The 14,804-nt window shown below is 59.7% G+C and overlaps 1 protein-coding gene across 7 annotated transcripts in view; it reads right to left on the bottom strand.

Annotated features, from left to right (window-relative positions):
• Window positions 1-11,827: 11,827 nt before the first annotated feature.
• The window catches only part of ASPG (asparaginase), a 28,787-nt gene continuing 25,810 nt past the window's right edge, over window positions 11,828-14,804 (bottom strand). For 4 of the 7 annotated variants that reach the window (XM_061181355.1, XM_061181361.1, XM_061181356.1 and 1 more), the window contains 3 exons: window positions 12,884-12,983; window positions 12,445-12,525; window positions 11,828-11,979 (listed from right to left, as the gene is read on the bottom strand). In XM_061181355.1, the coding sequence (XP_061037338.1) occupies window positions 11,911-11,979; window positions 12,445-12,525; window positions 12,884-12,983 (250 nt within the window). In that variant the 3' untranslated portion in view covers window positions 11,828-11,910. Of the gene's footprint in view, window positions 12,269-12,444; window positions 12,526-12,883; window positions 12,984-14,804 lie in introns of all 7 variants that reach the window. The other 3 variants (XM_061181359.1, XM_061181360.1, XM_061181362.1) reach the window with 3 other exon arrangements.

Genomic DNA, 14,804 nt, shown 5'->3' with positions numbered 1-14,804 from the left:
GGTGTGGGGTAGAGGACTTGAGGGCTGCCTCATTGTTGGGGCAACAGAATAAAACAGAATAAATGTTGAACAGCTCCTGCTTAACAAAGCTAAAAGCAATCCTCAAAAGGATCAAACTCTCTGCAGGTAGCTCAACCACATCCCAGGACAAGGCTCACAATGTTTGTAAGATACAAAATTATCCAGCACCCAGCAGTGTTTAAAGCCACAATGCTTGGCAACCAATCAAAAATTACCAGGCACACAAAGAAACAGAAAACCACAAAATGAGGAGAAAAATCAGTCAATAGAAACAGGCCCAGAGAACCCTCCTACACTGTTGGTGGGAATGTAAATTGGTGCAGCCACTATGGAGAACAGTATGGAGGTTCTTTTAAAAACTAAAAATAGAATTACCATATGATAGAGCAATCCTACTCCCGGGCATATACCCAGAAAAGATGAAAACTCTAATTTGAAAAAGTACATGCACCCCAATGTTCATAGCAGCACTATTTACAATAGGCAAGACATGGGAGCAACCTAAGTGTCTATCAACAGATGACCGGATTAAGAAGATGTGAGATATATCTGTGTGTGTGTATATATATATATATCAGAATACTACTCAGCCATAAAAAAGAATGAAACAATGTTGTCTGCAGTAACATGGATGGACCTAGAGATTATCATACTAAGTAAGGTAAGTCAGATGGAAATAGCATATGATATCACTTAAATGTGGAATCTAAAAAAATAATACAAATGAACTTACTTACAAAACAGAAACAGACTCACAGACATAGAAAACAAACTTACAGTTATCAAAGTGGAAAAGGGGGATAAATTAGGAGTTTGGGATCAACAAATACACGCTACTATATATAGAATAGATAAACAACAAGGATTTACTGTATAGCACAGGTAACTATATTCAATATCTTGGGGTTTTTTAATTCTGGGGTTTTTTTTGGGGGTTTTTTTGGCTGCATCAGGTCTTAGTTGCGGCATGTGGGATCTTCGCTGAGGCATGCAGGATCTTCATTGAGGCACGCCTGATCTTTCGTTGCGGCACACAGGCTTCTCTCTAGTTGTGGCGTGGGGGTTCCAGAGCGCGTGGGCTCTGTAGTTTGCGGCACGCGGGCTCTCTCGTTGAGGCTCACGAGCTCAGTAGTTGTGGTGCGCGGGCTTAGTTGCCCTGTGGCATGTGGGATCTTAGGTCCTTGACCAGGGATTGAACCCGCGTCCCCTGCATTAGAAGGTAGATTCTTTACCACTGGACCGCCAGGGAAGTCCCTCAATATCAATATCCCTATAAAGCAAAAGAATCTGAAAAGGAATATATAGATAGATAGGTAGATAGATAGATGTATGTATACACACACACACATAACTGAATCCCTTTGCTGTACACCTGAAACGAACACAATACTGTAAATCAACTATACTTCAATAAATAAATTAATAAATAACACACACACACACACAAAGAAACAGACCCAGAAATGATGCAGATGATAAAATCAGTTCACAAGAACATTAAAACTATTTTTGTAACTATTTCAGTATGTTCAAGAAGATCTAGGAATGCTTAAATACATTAAGCAGAGATGACACTATTAAACAGACCCAATCGAACTTCCATAGATGGAAAATATAATGTCCAGGATGACAATTATACTGATGTAATTAATACCAATTAGACACTGCAGAAGAAGCAATTATTTAGCTAGAAATAGAAACTATCCAAAGTGAAACACAGAGAAAACAAAACTGTAAACAATGAACAGAGGGACTCCCCTGGTGGTCCAGTGGTTAAGACTCCATGCTCCCAATGCAGGGGGCCCGGGTTCCATCCCTGGTCAGGAAACTAGATCCCGCATGCCGCAACTAAAGATCCCTAACGCAGCAACGAAGATCCCACGTGCCGCAACTAAGACCTGGCACAGCCAATCAATCAATCAATAAATAAATATTAAAAAAAAAAAAACAATGAACAGAGCTTCAGGGAGCTTTGGGTCCACCTCAAATGGCCTAACAGACACCATCTTAAGAAGCTAGAAAAGCAGAACAAACAAAACCTAAAGTAAATAGAAGAAGGGAAATAACAGATAAAAGAGTGGAAATCAATTAAATAGAAAACAGAAAAATAATAGACAACATTAATAAAACTCAAAGTGGGTTCTTTCAGATGATCAATAAAAATGATAAACCTCTAGCCAGGCTGAGAAAACACAAAATCATCAATATTAAGAATGGGAGGGGGGGGACTTCCCTAGTGGTCCAGTGGTAAAGAATCCACCTTACAATGCAGGGGACACAGGTTCGATCCCTGGTCAGGGAACTAAGATCCCACATGCCGTGGGGCAACTAAGCCCGTGCGCCACAACTACTGAGCTTGTGCACCTCAACAAGAGAGCCCGCATGCCACAACTACAGAGCCCATGCGCCCTGGAAACTGCACGCCACAGCTAGAGAGAAGCCTGCATGCCACAACAAAAGATCCCTCATGCCTCAGTGAAGATCCTGGTGCCACAACTAAGACCTGACACAGCCAAAAATAAATAAAATAAATAATAAATTTAAAAATCTTAAAAAAAAAAATCCTCCTTGAAAACCATCAGGGAGTTTGGGTTTATAAAAAAAAAAAGAAGGGGAGGGGACTTCCCTGGTGGTCCAGCAGTTAAGACTCCAAGTATAAGCCACTGCAGGGGGGCACGGGTTCAATCCCTGGTCAGGGAACTAAGATCCCGTATGCTGGGCAGATAAATAAATAAATACAATTTTGAAAAAATAAAAGAATGTGAGATGGGACATTGTACAGATTCTACAGATGCCAAACGAATAATAATGGAATATCATGAATAACTTTATACCAATAAATCTGACAACTTAGATTAAATAAACAAATTCCTTGAAAGATACAAACTGATAAAACTCCCCTGAGAAGAAAGAGATAAACCAGATAGTCCTATATCCATTAAAGATATTGAATGTGCATTTGAAAACCTTCCAAGAAAGAAAACTTCGGGTCAGGGGTGGGGGGGTGTTGGGGAAGGGAGGAAGTAATTGCAAAGGGCCAGATTAACCCCGTTGGGTGGTGGATCTGCTCCTTACCTTGATAATGGAGATGGTTTCATGGATGTATGCATATGGCAAAAGTCATCAGATTGTACGCTTTAAACATACATTGTACATTTTACTATATGTTAATTACACCTCTAGACACTGAAAAAATAAAGACAAGGGTGATCTCCATATACAATGGAATATTACTCAGCCATAAAAAGCAACGAAATTGAGTTACTTGTAGTGAGGTGGATGGACCTAGAGTCTGTCATACAGAGTGAAGTAAGTCAGAAAGAGAAAAACAAATACCGTATGCTAACACATATATATGGAATCTAAATTTAAAAAAAAATGGTTCTGAAGAACCTAGGGACAGGACAGGAATAAAGATGCAGATGTAGAGGATGGACTTGAGAACATGGGGAGAGGGAAGGGTAAGCTGGGACGAAGTGAGAGAGTGGCATGGACATATATACACTAACAAAGGTACAATAGATAGCTAGTGGGAAGCAGCCGCATAGCACAGGGAGATCAGCTCGGTGCTTGGTGACCACGTAGAGGGTGGGATAGGGAGGGTGGGAGGGAGATGCAAGAGGGAGGAGATATGGGGATATATGTATATGTGTAGCTGATTCACTTTGTTATAAGGCAGAAACTAACACACCATTGTAAAGCAATTATACTCCAATAAAGATGTTAAAAAAAAAAAAAGAATACCTGATTAAAGTCATCAACTATGTGTATTCAATAGTATCCACTGCAATTTCAGAGCTATTTTTTTAAATGAGTTATGATTAAAAAATAAAATAAAATAAGACTTCCAAAAAAAAAAAAGAGTGATCCCCAACGACTGGAGGGCTTGAGGAAAGCTCTCTTGGACATGTCCCCTCCCATCTGTGTGCCCTGCAGTCTTTAAGAACCACAGCAGATGCTCAGAGAGCCCATCACAGTGGACACTCACCAAGTCACCGAGGGTGTGGAGGAAGTAGGGACCTGTCATCTGTCCCTCCTCCTCTATGAAGATTCTCAACCTCAGAGGCACTTGGAGTCAGACTCACTGTAGCCTGGGGGGAGCCCCCAGCAGGTTGCCCGTGCAGTAGGGACTCAGGCAGGGATGCTGGGGACAGAGGGACTGACAGGCAGTGTCTGTTCTGGGCTCTTGCTCCCTTGGGGATTAGAGACTTGGGACATCTCCACAAGCCGCAGGTTCGGGGGTCTGTCTACCCTCATTCCTCCAATTCTTTTCTCTTGCTGAGATCTACTACTTAAGACAGTGGTTCCCAGCCTCGGGCCTCGATCAGAATCACCTGGGAACCTGGCCAAGGCGCAGGTTACCTGCCATCCTGCTCCTCTGAGCCTGGGCCTGGTGATCTTCACCAGCCCTCCCGGTGACAGCCACACGGCAGAGCTGGAGACCACTCGCTCAGAAGACTGGTTTTGCTACTTTAATAGAGACCTAAATAACAGTGGCTTTAAAAAGACAGAAGGTTAATTTCTCTTGTGGAAAAGACAAGCTGGTAAGTGGTCCCAGGAACCAGGGTGGCGGATCCCCTGAACTGGTCCAGGGTGGGTGATCAGCTGTCCCAGTTTGCCCTGGACAAAGAGGGTGCCCAGAACATGAGATTTCCAGTGTTAAAACCTGAAAGTCCCAGGCAAACCTTGAAGAGTTGGTCAGCCTCATCCAGGGAGGCTCTGCCATGGCCCAGGGTGGCCCTCTGTCTGCAAGGCCAGGGCGGGCTTAGCACCACAGTGGCCTGGTTCCACCCGGAAAGGGGAAAGAGGAAGTAGAGGCAGGCCAGAGCCCCACACTAGCAGCCCAGGGGGCCAAGTGCGCAGTGGACACGAGGGGCTTCCATTGCTAAAGAGAATGAGTACTGGGGCCCTGAGCATCATCTGCCAGAGAGAGGGGAGGTGTCGGGGGGCAGGGGCAGGGGGCAATGTATGTCAGGAGAGACAGGGCTTGTCACAGAAAGCCCCAGGGACCGAGAGGGCGTGGGGTGAGGCCCCACCCCACTGCTACCTGGGGTCTTCCCCCCACCGGCCCTCCCCCACGAGGTATTACCGTCCCTGCGATAAGCTCTAGCTCTGCCCCACATCAGCACTCTGGGAGTGGCCCTGCAGCGAGCCCCGCGAGATGGGCACTACCAGCCCCGCTGCCAGAGGAAGCAATGGGCTCTCTGAGAGGAGGGAATTGCCATGGTCACTTGCTTATGGGCGGCAAGGCTTGTAACCACGACTGACTCTCAGTCCGTGCCAGGATGGGGGAGGGGGCTGGGTACGGCCGAGGAGGGTCCTCCATCACTTCAGCCCCTAAGCCCTCCAACCTTGCCCCTCCCGGTGACCAGAGCCCAGCCAGGCTGGGCACGGTAGCAGCCAGCCAGGCGCCAGTATGGGGTGAGGCTGGAAGCAGGTGGAGCCGCCTGAAATTGGGGCCCCGGGACCAAGCCCTCTCCCCAGCCCGGCTCCTCCAGGCAGCAGCTCAGAACAGAAGGGGGTGGGGAGGGGCCCAGGGGCCTGGGTCAGGGAGGTGGGAGAAGGTTTCAGGAGGTGTCCCTTCCCCAACTAAGAGAAAGCTGGTTGGGGCTTGGGGCTTGCTGGGAGGCCACGGGGCCAGAGGCAAGGCAGAGGCTGGCAGCCAGGCCAGGTGAGGACCTGGCCACCCCCCTACACAACTGTCCTCATTTCTCTTCCTCTGGGGTTGGAAGGAAGAAGAAGAGACCACGACGAGGCCTGGGGGAGAAAGGACAGCCAGCCCCAGGACACGATGATGCTTTAGAACATATGTTTATTTTCATCAGTCTGTAATGTATATATTCACATCGTACAAAATGATTCCAGACCACAGACTAGGTAACACCCCATGACCCCTCACCTGGACCTCAGCAGGGGAGCCCCTGCCTCTGGGCTGCTGGGGGCACAGCAGGCGGCGCAGGAAGAACACTGTCGAATGAAGCTGCCACTGGCGGTCAGGAGACAGCGTCAGCATCCTTGCTGAGACCCTCTGGGCCCCTCAGAGCACCGCGGACCCGGCCTGGCCCTGCTGCGCTCCCGAGAGGCGGCTGCAGCGTGGTTTACCGAGCAAGAGGGGAAAGTGCTGGCTGGAAGGTGGACCCTCACGCCGGGAACACGACCCCCTCCCCCAGGCAGCCAGAGGGCCCACAGCCTGGGCTGGGGCCACATCCTTCTGCGGCCAACTCCCTCCCTCCACACCACGTCTCCTGTCCTCACATCCACCCTGTAGGGGCCTGGCATCCGCCCCTCCCACCCCCCGAACCACCACCACCACACCCACGAGCTGGTGACCGGCCCAAAGCCATCCAGCTGGTCCGCGCGCCTCCGGTGGGCCTCAAACCCAGGCCTGTCCGACCCACCATCCAGGCTGCCCTTCGGCTCCCCTACACCCGGGGCCAAGGAGGCAGGGACCTTCCCTCCCCAGAGGGTGGCGCCAGACCCGCGGGCCAGGCAGGCTCCGGGCAGGTGAGTGTCATCCTCCGGGAGGGACGCCTCGCCCTGGCGGGAGGTGGGAATGGGGTGACACTTTGCTGAGCCCCTCCCGGGGCCAGCCTCTCCCAGAGATACGCGGGCTCCCGCGGCTCCCACGGGACCTATCGGGCGCGTGCTCCCGGGACGCACTGCAGAGGGGACGCCCTGGCCAAGGCGGTCCAGCCCACCGAGTCCGCGGGCCTGTTCCCCTACCTGGGGCGTGGTCTCCCAACTTCCTCCCAACCCACGTTTCTGTCCCTGGGGGTCCTTCATTCATTCCACACGCTCTCACTGGGCCCCTGCAATCGCCCCGCACGGGCCCTCTGCGAAGCGAAGGCTCCAGCTCTCCCCCAGCGAGCCCACGACCCACTCCCGCCCCGGAGGGCGCGGCCGCCGCGTCACCAGGACCGGGAGGCCGGGGGCTAGGAGAGCTCCTTCACCCCGCGCGGCCACCGCCAGGGCCTGGCTGGGAAGCCGACGGAGTTTCAAGGGGCGGGGGGCTGGGGGGTGTGCTCGGGCTACAGGAGGACAGCAGTGGCGTCTCCGCTCAGGCAGCGCGCCAGGAGCGTGGGCCCGGCGCGCCTGAACCCCAGCCCTTCCCAGGGCTTCCCAGCCCTTCCCAGTGCTTCCCAGCCCTTCCCAGCCCTTCCCAGCCCTTCCCAGCCCTTCCCAGGGCTTCCCAGGGCTTCCCAGGGCTTCCCAGCGCTTCCCAGGGCTTCCCAGGGCTTCCCAGCCCTTCCCAGCCTTTCCCAGGGCTTCCCAGCCCTTCCCAGCGCTTCCCAGCTCTCGGCGCCATCACGCCCCGCCGCCTTCCGCTGCGCTCGGCCCCAGGCCCGGCCTCGGGGTCTGCCGGGCGAGATACGGAGGGCCTGGGCCGGCCTGGGGTGCGCGGCGCAGGGTCCGAGGGCTCCTTCCAGGCGCCCCCGCCCCGGCCCTGCTCCTGGGCCGCGCGTGGGCCGCTCCATTGCTGTCGCTACGTGCAGGCCCGCCGGGTCTAGTGGTCCTAAACATTTCACAATTGCGCTACAGAACTGTTGAACTGTTAAGAACCACTGAACCCAGCGCGCGATCCGCGTCCGCCGCGCTGTGGAGAGAAGAGCCCCGCCGCCCGGGACCCCGGCCGCGCGCCCCGACGCCCGGACACGCAGGGGGAGCGCGGCCGCCGGACCCAGCCCCGCCCGACCGACCGCGCCCGACGAGCCCCCGCGAGCCCAGCCGTCCCGGCGGCGCGTCCCCTCCGCCCACGGCCCCGCGATGCCCGGCGGTGCGTCCGTGCGGCGGCGGCCAGCGCCTCGGCGCCTTTTAAGCGGGTGGCCGCCCTCCCCCGCCGCCGGAATGCGCCCGCGCTGCGCCGGCCCGACCGGTTTTTCCGGGCGGGGCGGCTCCCGGGCCGGCAGGTCGCGCGGCCGGTCGTCCGCGGCCCGGGTACCTGCTCGGCGCGCCCACGCGGGGGTGGCCCTGACTCACCGGCCTCCCGGCCCCGCCCGTCCCGCCGCCCCCGGCGCCCCTGGGGTCCACGCTCCGGGCCCGGGGACCATACCGCACCGTCCCGCCAGGGACCCGGGGCGCCCGGGCTCACTGCGGGGAGGTGGGGACGGCGGCCGAGTTGGTGCCCAGGTGAGGACCGGAGCCGGCAGAAGCCCGGGACCCGGGTACCGTCCATGGGTGGCGGGAGGGCCGGCTGGACACGCCCATCCGTGTCCCTTCTCACTTCAAAGGGAACTTCATGGGAGGGGGGAGGAGGGGAACAAACGGAAAGTGAAACCAGAGGGAGGGTGAGGAGACGCCGGCAGGTTTCTGGTTCTCAGACCCTGTCTCCTCCCAGAGGGTAAGGAGGGCAGCCCGGACCCCTCCTCAGAGCCCACGCTGGAAGCCCCATCCTGCGCCCACATTCCCCACCCTGGGCGGCAGGGGAGCCAGGGCACAAGATTCCTGTCCGCGTCCCCTCCACGCCCGGCAAGAGCCCTGGGCCGGCACCCCGCAGCCCCATGCGCCCCGGCCTGCCTGCTTTAGTCACCTGGACGTGTTGGGGCAGCAGAGCTGCCCACTGGGGGCTAATGGCGGAGCCCAAGCTTTAGGAAAGAGAAAATTTGGAGGGAGGTGACCCCTAAAGTCCTCGGCTGACACCCTGAGCCACTGGTGCGGCCCAGGGGTGGGTGGGCGGCGGGCGGTGGTCACCATCGTTTGGCTAAGTCCGGGGTGGCCACACAAGGCCGCGCCGCCAGCTGCACCCCAGTGTCCTCTGGGCTCGGGAGCCCAGGCTGGTCCCAGGCCGGAATGCAGCCACCGAGTTGTGACGGACCCTCTAGACCTTGTCACACATGCTGTGTGTGGTTTACCTGCACCACCACCCAGTAAAGTGAGTAGCAAAGGTTTCATCGTTTCCATTTGCAGTTGGGGAAACTGAGGCTCAGAGAGAGGCAGTGACTTCTCAGAGGTCACACGGTGCTCCATGGTGGAGCTGGGACTCTACACCCCACGTCTCTGCTGAGTCCACAGGCCTGAGTGGCAGTGTGTGGGGGCAGGAACTGGGGGGAGGGGGCACAGAGGTGTGTGACCAAGACAATGAGCTTGGGAGCTCCTGCCCCCCGTCACCGCATGGGCGGAAAGACCCCACCTCTCCTGTCCCCTGTTCTCGGCCCTGGTGCAGCCCAGTCCGGGGCAGACCCCTCCCTCCACACTGCCACTGTCGCCGGCGCCAGAGGGGACTGGTAAGAGTGGAGAGGAAGAGGTGACCAGTACCAGCGCCTGGGGCCCCCACTTGCAGCAGGAGGCATTGAGGTGTGACCTGTAGCTGGGGTGAGGGCGGCCCTGACTGAGAAATCTGATCTTAGGATGGAAGACACTGGGTAAACGTGGATAACGGCCTAAATGAGAGATGTTTCCCAGCGATAACCCTGGGATCCCAGTGACAGGAGATGGGCCGTTGGGAGCCGGAGCGCCACCCCAAGTGAAATCACCGGGTGCGAGCCACGCAGCTCTGGCCCCTCCGAGACCCCGAGGGGCTCCGGGCGCCTTGCACGTGTACCCCGCCCTCGCCGAGCCTCGCCTCACTCCCGCGTCTCCCACCAGCCCGGCGACCTCTCCCGGTGGCACTATCTTCAAGAGGTGAGGGGGCCGGTGCAGTGCCAGGCGGGCTGGTAGCCCAGCTCTGCCACGTGCCCGCCTGGGACCCTGAGCACAGGCCTGGGCCTTAGTTTCTTCAGCTGTAAAGTGGGAAGGAAGATGGGCCAGTGCCCATGTGGGGGCGTCGCGGGATGGAAGCTAGCGCCCAGCAGGTGACCCTTCAACTTTGTTATCCCCGGGGCTACCCCCACCTCGCGCGGCACTGGGGGCGAGGAGGGCGGCCCTTTACTCCCCTGCTGCGACTTGGCCATTCTCTGAGGAATGGCCCTGGGGAACTTTCCAAACAGATGCCTGAGACTTTCCAGAGCTTTCTGGGACACCTGCCCAGTCCAGGAGCCGCTCATTGTAGGGCTCTGCATCCCCCAAGTGTGTGGAGGGGCCTGAGAACAGGGGGCCTGGAGGGGAGCTCCCCGCATCTGCCCCGCTGGCAGAAGCCTCTCCCCTGCCCTCGATGACCCACTTGGGGGAAAGCCAGCGCAGCGAGTGCTCTCCCCCTGGGACACCGGGCTCCAGTGGGCACTTCTCCACTGGCAGGCTTTCTGGGAGGGAGGGCCCATGTGGGGTAACTTGAGGCACCGCAGCTCTCACAATCTGGGCTCCGCGGGGCCTGGGAGACGCGCTGAGTGTGGCGTGGCCATGAGCACAGGCTCTGCCCCATCCCATCCCCCATCCCTCGGAAGCAGAGCCAAAGCGGCTGGCTGTGTCTGGTCAGCTGCTGTGTGCCGGGCGCCACGGAGGACGTGGGGATGGGCACCGGCCATGGGATGCGGAAGGCGCTCTCCAGTTGTCCAGGTACTTGTCCAATGGTCCTGCCGCCCCCTGGCCTTCTGAGGGTCCCGGCCCACCGGCAACTGCAGGGCCTCCGGCTCTGGAGCCCCAGGGCCCCTCTTCCCCACAGGCCCCCGCTCACTGGGCCGTCGTCAGGGTATGGGGCCCCACCACGCTCATGTGGTGTCACCTGTCTGTGCAAGGCCCAGGCACACCCGTGTCTGGGCAAGATCTGGAAGGCTGCCAGCCCGGGCCTGGGAACCGGGCTGAGCAGCCTGGGGGTGCTGGCGGAGCCGCCCCCGACCCAGCGCCTCTGGGAGAGGCTGCATGGTGGGTGCAAGGGAGAGCTCTGTGGGGTCACCCTTGCCCTCAGGCTGGGCCCAGTGGCTTCCTGAGCCCCCAGCTCAGGGGCCAGATGGACAGATTGAAGGCAGTCCTTATGGGGGCAGTTAGAGAGGGGCCAAGGTGGTGGGGGACCTGGAGCGGGGAGGCGCCTCATGCCCAGCAGGGTGGGGGGCGGGGCGGGGCAGGGGCGGGGGAGGGAGGCCTCGGGCCAGCCCAGGCCCAAGGGCATGCCCTTGTCGCCGCAGGGACTGCTTCCGGTTCAGGCCGTGGGTTCAAACACCTGATTTCAGCCCCAGCAGGGCCTCTGGTAAGGCACTGACACTGGCCTCAGAGAGCCACACCCACCAGGCCTGGGCCTGCCCTGCCCATGCCACACCTGCGCACAGCAGGGCGCTTCCGCCCACCCAGGCTCCCCAGGATGGGCCTGGCTCATGAGAGGTAGCAGGTCCGGCGCTACCAGCAGATCAGGGGCTGCAATGAACGGGGCCAAGGGGCCAGCACACTGCAGAGGCCCCTGTGAAGACCGGACGAGGGGAACCGGGAGGACTAGAGATGGTCTCCGCGGGGAGAGTTAAGCAGAAGCAAATGGGGGGGGGGGGCTGCCTGGAGGAGGTGACTCCAAGCCTCAGGAGGAGGACTGGGAGGAGAGGAGCCGGGGCAGAGGTTGTCTGGGGGAGGGAACAGCCTGAACAGCAGGCAGGGAGGTGGGAAAGTAGGGGAGGGGAACAGCCTGCCCACCCGCCCAGGGGGCCCACACTCACACTCACTCCTGGTGCCTTGGGAAGGATTGGCGGAGCGTCCCTCACCCCCAGCGTGCTGAAGACACCGCCCTTTGACCCAGAGCCTGGGGCCTGACACCCCACACACATACCCACGGTCCTGGGACCCAGACAGACCCACTGGAGCCGGGCTTTGGGGATCTAGGGAGGGAATGGCCCTCAGAGAGATTTTATTGCCCCTCTACCCAACAAAGACCTTTAGGCTGCGTCCTGGAAACAGAATGGGAAGCAGCTCCAGCAGCGAGGAGGGGGGCAGGGGAAGGGGGCGCACAGCACAGTCAGAGCCGCGCAGGTGGGTCTGCTGCCATCCTTCCAGCAGGTCTCAACAGGAAGGAATGGCTTACGCTGCAGCAGGACAGCTTCAGGTTAGACACCAGGCAGCACTTCCTGACAATGGGAGGTCTCTAGAGGAGGAGTGGAGGCCCAGGTACTGTATGGGGGCAGGGCAGACAGACAAGCCCAGGCACCTGTCAGTGGGAAGCAGCCTTTCACAGGGGAGGGACCCAAGGACCTGAGCAAACCCAACCAGCCTGGAGAGTCTTCCGGAAGGCCAGCTGATGGGGTGGGGGTGGGAGTCAGCTGGAACCTGGCCCACCCAGCCCAGTGGGTGCTGGTCCTGGTGGGGCGGGGCAGGGCGGGCAGGTCCCCTCCAGGCTCAGGGAGCTTCTTGGCCATGGCTGGGGCCTCCAGTGCCACGGCAGGGTGCACTATGGGGCGGCCTGACAGGACGGAAGCAGGGGTTCTGGGGTTGGCCCAGAGCCCCAGTTTGCAGCTCCCCACAGAGGGTGCGCCCTGCCACAGGAGGGGCTCTGCAGGCCCCACTGAGTTAGACCGGCTCTGTCCCCAGGACACAGTCCCCACCAGGTCCAACCCCACAGGGGGTTGGGGGACTTACTGGGCCCAGGGCCTGGTCACCAACCCCACCCTGAAGGCTCTGCAGAAGGGCCACCACTTCCAGGTTCCCAGCTGCCTCTGCCTGCGGCGAGTGGGGGGGGGTGCGGTGAGGGGGAACACGGGAGGGGCTGCCTCAGGGACTCGGACCAGCAACCTGGCCCTGAACCCCGCCTCCCACCCCCAGCGGCCCACCAGGCTGCCCTCCCACCCATGCACCAAGGACCCCATGACTCCTCCGTTGCCCTTGTCCCCACAGGTCTGGGCCCTGGGAGGGAACCTGGGACAGGAAAAGGGACAGCCCTCCCTCCCCTGTGGTTCCCGCATATGAAGTACATCCACCCGGAGAGCAGGAGTTGGGCATTTGGGAAGGGGGAGCCAATGGAGCTGTCAGGGAGGCCTTCCTGGAGGAGGTGGCCTCAGAGGGTACTAGTGGTACTCACGACATGCAGGGCGCTGCGCCCATCATAGCCCGGCTGCCTCAGGTCGGCCCCCGCCTGCCACCATGCTCGCAGGCCTTCACAGTCTGCCCTGGATGCCAGCCTGGGAGGGGGAGCGGAGAAGGGGGAGCCGTCAGAGAGCGCTGGGCACCTGTCCATCTGCCCACCGGCACTTTTGCAAAGCCAGCCCCAAACAGCTGACCCAGCAGTGCCCGAGCCCTGGGGCAGGAGTGCAGGAGTCGCTGCGGGCCAGCTGACGGCCTGGAGTCTGGTTTCACCCAGCAGGGGTGACTGGGACTCAGGTCAAGGGTGCACACACGAACGCACACGCATGAGGATGCACGCACACGCGTGCACGTGCACACACACCCCACCGGCTGAGTGCCGCCCGCCAGTTTCATATTTCACAACACAGCTCTCCCTGGCGGGGCCCACAGAGGCAGGAGGAAAGTCTGAGGAGGCGGGGGATGGCCCTGGACCCAGCAGGCCGCATGGCGGGTCCTGGCTAGGAGGGGGCCTGGGCCTGCCTGCCCTAGGGAGGTGGCGGGGGACTCATAGAGCACCTCCCAGGCCCTCGTGGGGTCGTCCGCATCCTCCCTTTGCTCTCAGACGAGGCCACTCCCCACCCTGGGACCAGGCAGGGAAGGGGTCCAAGCCAGGTGTGCTGGCCAGGGCAGCCGGGCAGGAAGGGCCATCCCCCAAGGGGGCCCTAGGGACTCCCTCTGGGTCAGGAAACAGCAGCAGCAGCCCCCAAAGCAGCGCTGGGTCATTCCTGAGGTGAATCATGCTGATGGCGCCACCACCCGCCCCGCCCCCAGATCTGCCCCCAGGCCTCTCGCGCTGGTTCCCACACACACTCGCCTCCTGGAAGAGCCGGCCAAGGGCCCCCCGCAAATCCAGCCAAGCAGCTCAAGTCGGATGACCCACTCCCGTGGGAGCTGGCTGTCACTTCCCCCCTCTGCCTGTTTCCCCATCTGTCAACGGAGCCATCGAGGCCCACCTGGGGTGCAGCTCTGAACCAAGTCACCCCAGAAGTCCCTTCAGAGCCAAGACCCTCCCCGCCTGGGCCCCGCCACCATCCCACACATCTGAGACCCCCCCGCCCCCCCTTAGCCCTGTCGGTGCTGAGAAGAGGCAGGTCAGCCAGCAGGATTCGTCCCCCCAGGGACGCTGCACTCCAGGGAGGGAGGGGCTGAGGCTGGGGCCAGTGGGCTCTCTCCACCCCACTGTGTCTAGGACGGGGGCCTCCAAGGCTCGGGGATGGGGGAATGCTGGCCGGTGGGGACAAGGGGGCCAGAGCTTCAGGTCCTCTTCCTGGAGAGCAGGCAGCCACCCCTCTTCACACCACAGCAGCCACGGTCTAACACACCGCCCTTGTCACCCAGCCCACGCCTGGGGGCTCTGACTTCCAAGGCGCTTCCAGCCCCCGGGCCTCAGACCCGCCCACGGCAGCCCAGGCTGGACACAGGAGGGGCTGGCGGGCGGGGCACATCAGCAGCGCCACGGGGAGGGGCCCAGGGGACGGAGGAAGGAGCGGAGGCCGGCAGCCCTGGGCCTGCCCCCTGCCCAGCCTACCACCACCCCTCCCGGGGCCGCAGCCTCCCCAGGCCTGCTTGGTGGTCACTCAGAGCGGCTGAGGTCAGAGTCCTGCTGACAGCTGGCAGCCGAGCGCCGACCAGGGCAGGGCAGCTCCTGGGCCTGTGGTGTGTTCCCCACGACGACGGGGACGAGGACCCGCGCCGCATGGGGCCACGCTGAGCTCACCCCACGGGGGAGCGCGGCCGCGCGTGAGAGCTGCCGACTGCCCTGCCCCCACCGCGTCCCCCCAACCTCCCCAAACGCAACCCAGGCTCCCCCCAGCCCACATCCAGGCCCCCTTCCAGCCGACCCCTCCACGGCCCTCCTCGAGCCCACACACACGCGC

This window comes from Eubalaena glacialis, chromosome 2 (assembly GCF_028564815.1).
Source record: "Eubalaena glacialis isolate mEubGla1 chromosome 2, mEubGla1.1.hap2.+ XY, whole genome shotgun sequence".
NCBI classification, from domain to species: Eukaryota; Metazoa; Chordata; class Mammalia; order Artiodactyla; family Balaenidae; genus Eubalaena; species Eubalaena glacialis.
This window is presented reverse-complemented; position numbering and strand designations above follow the sequence as displayed.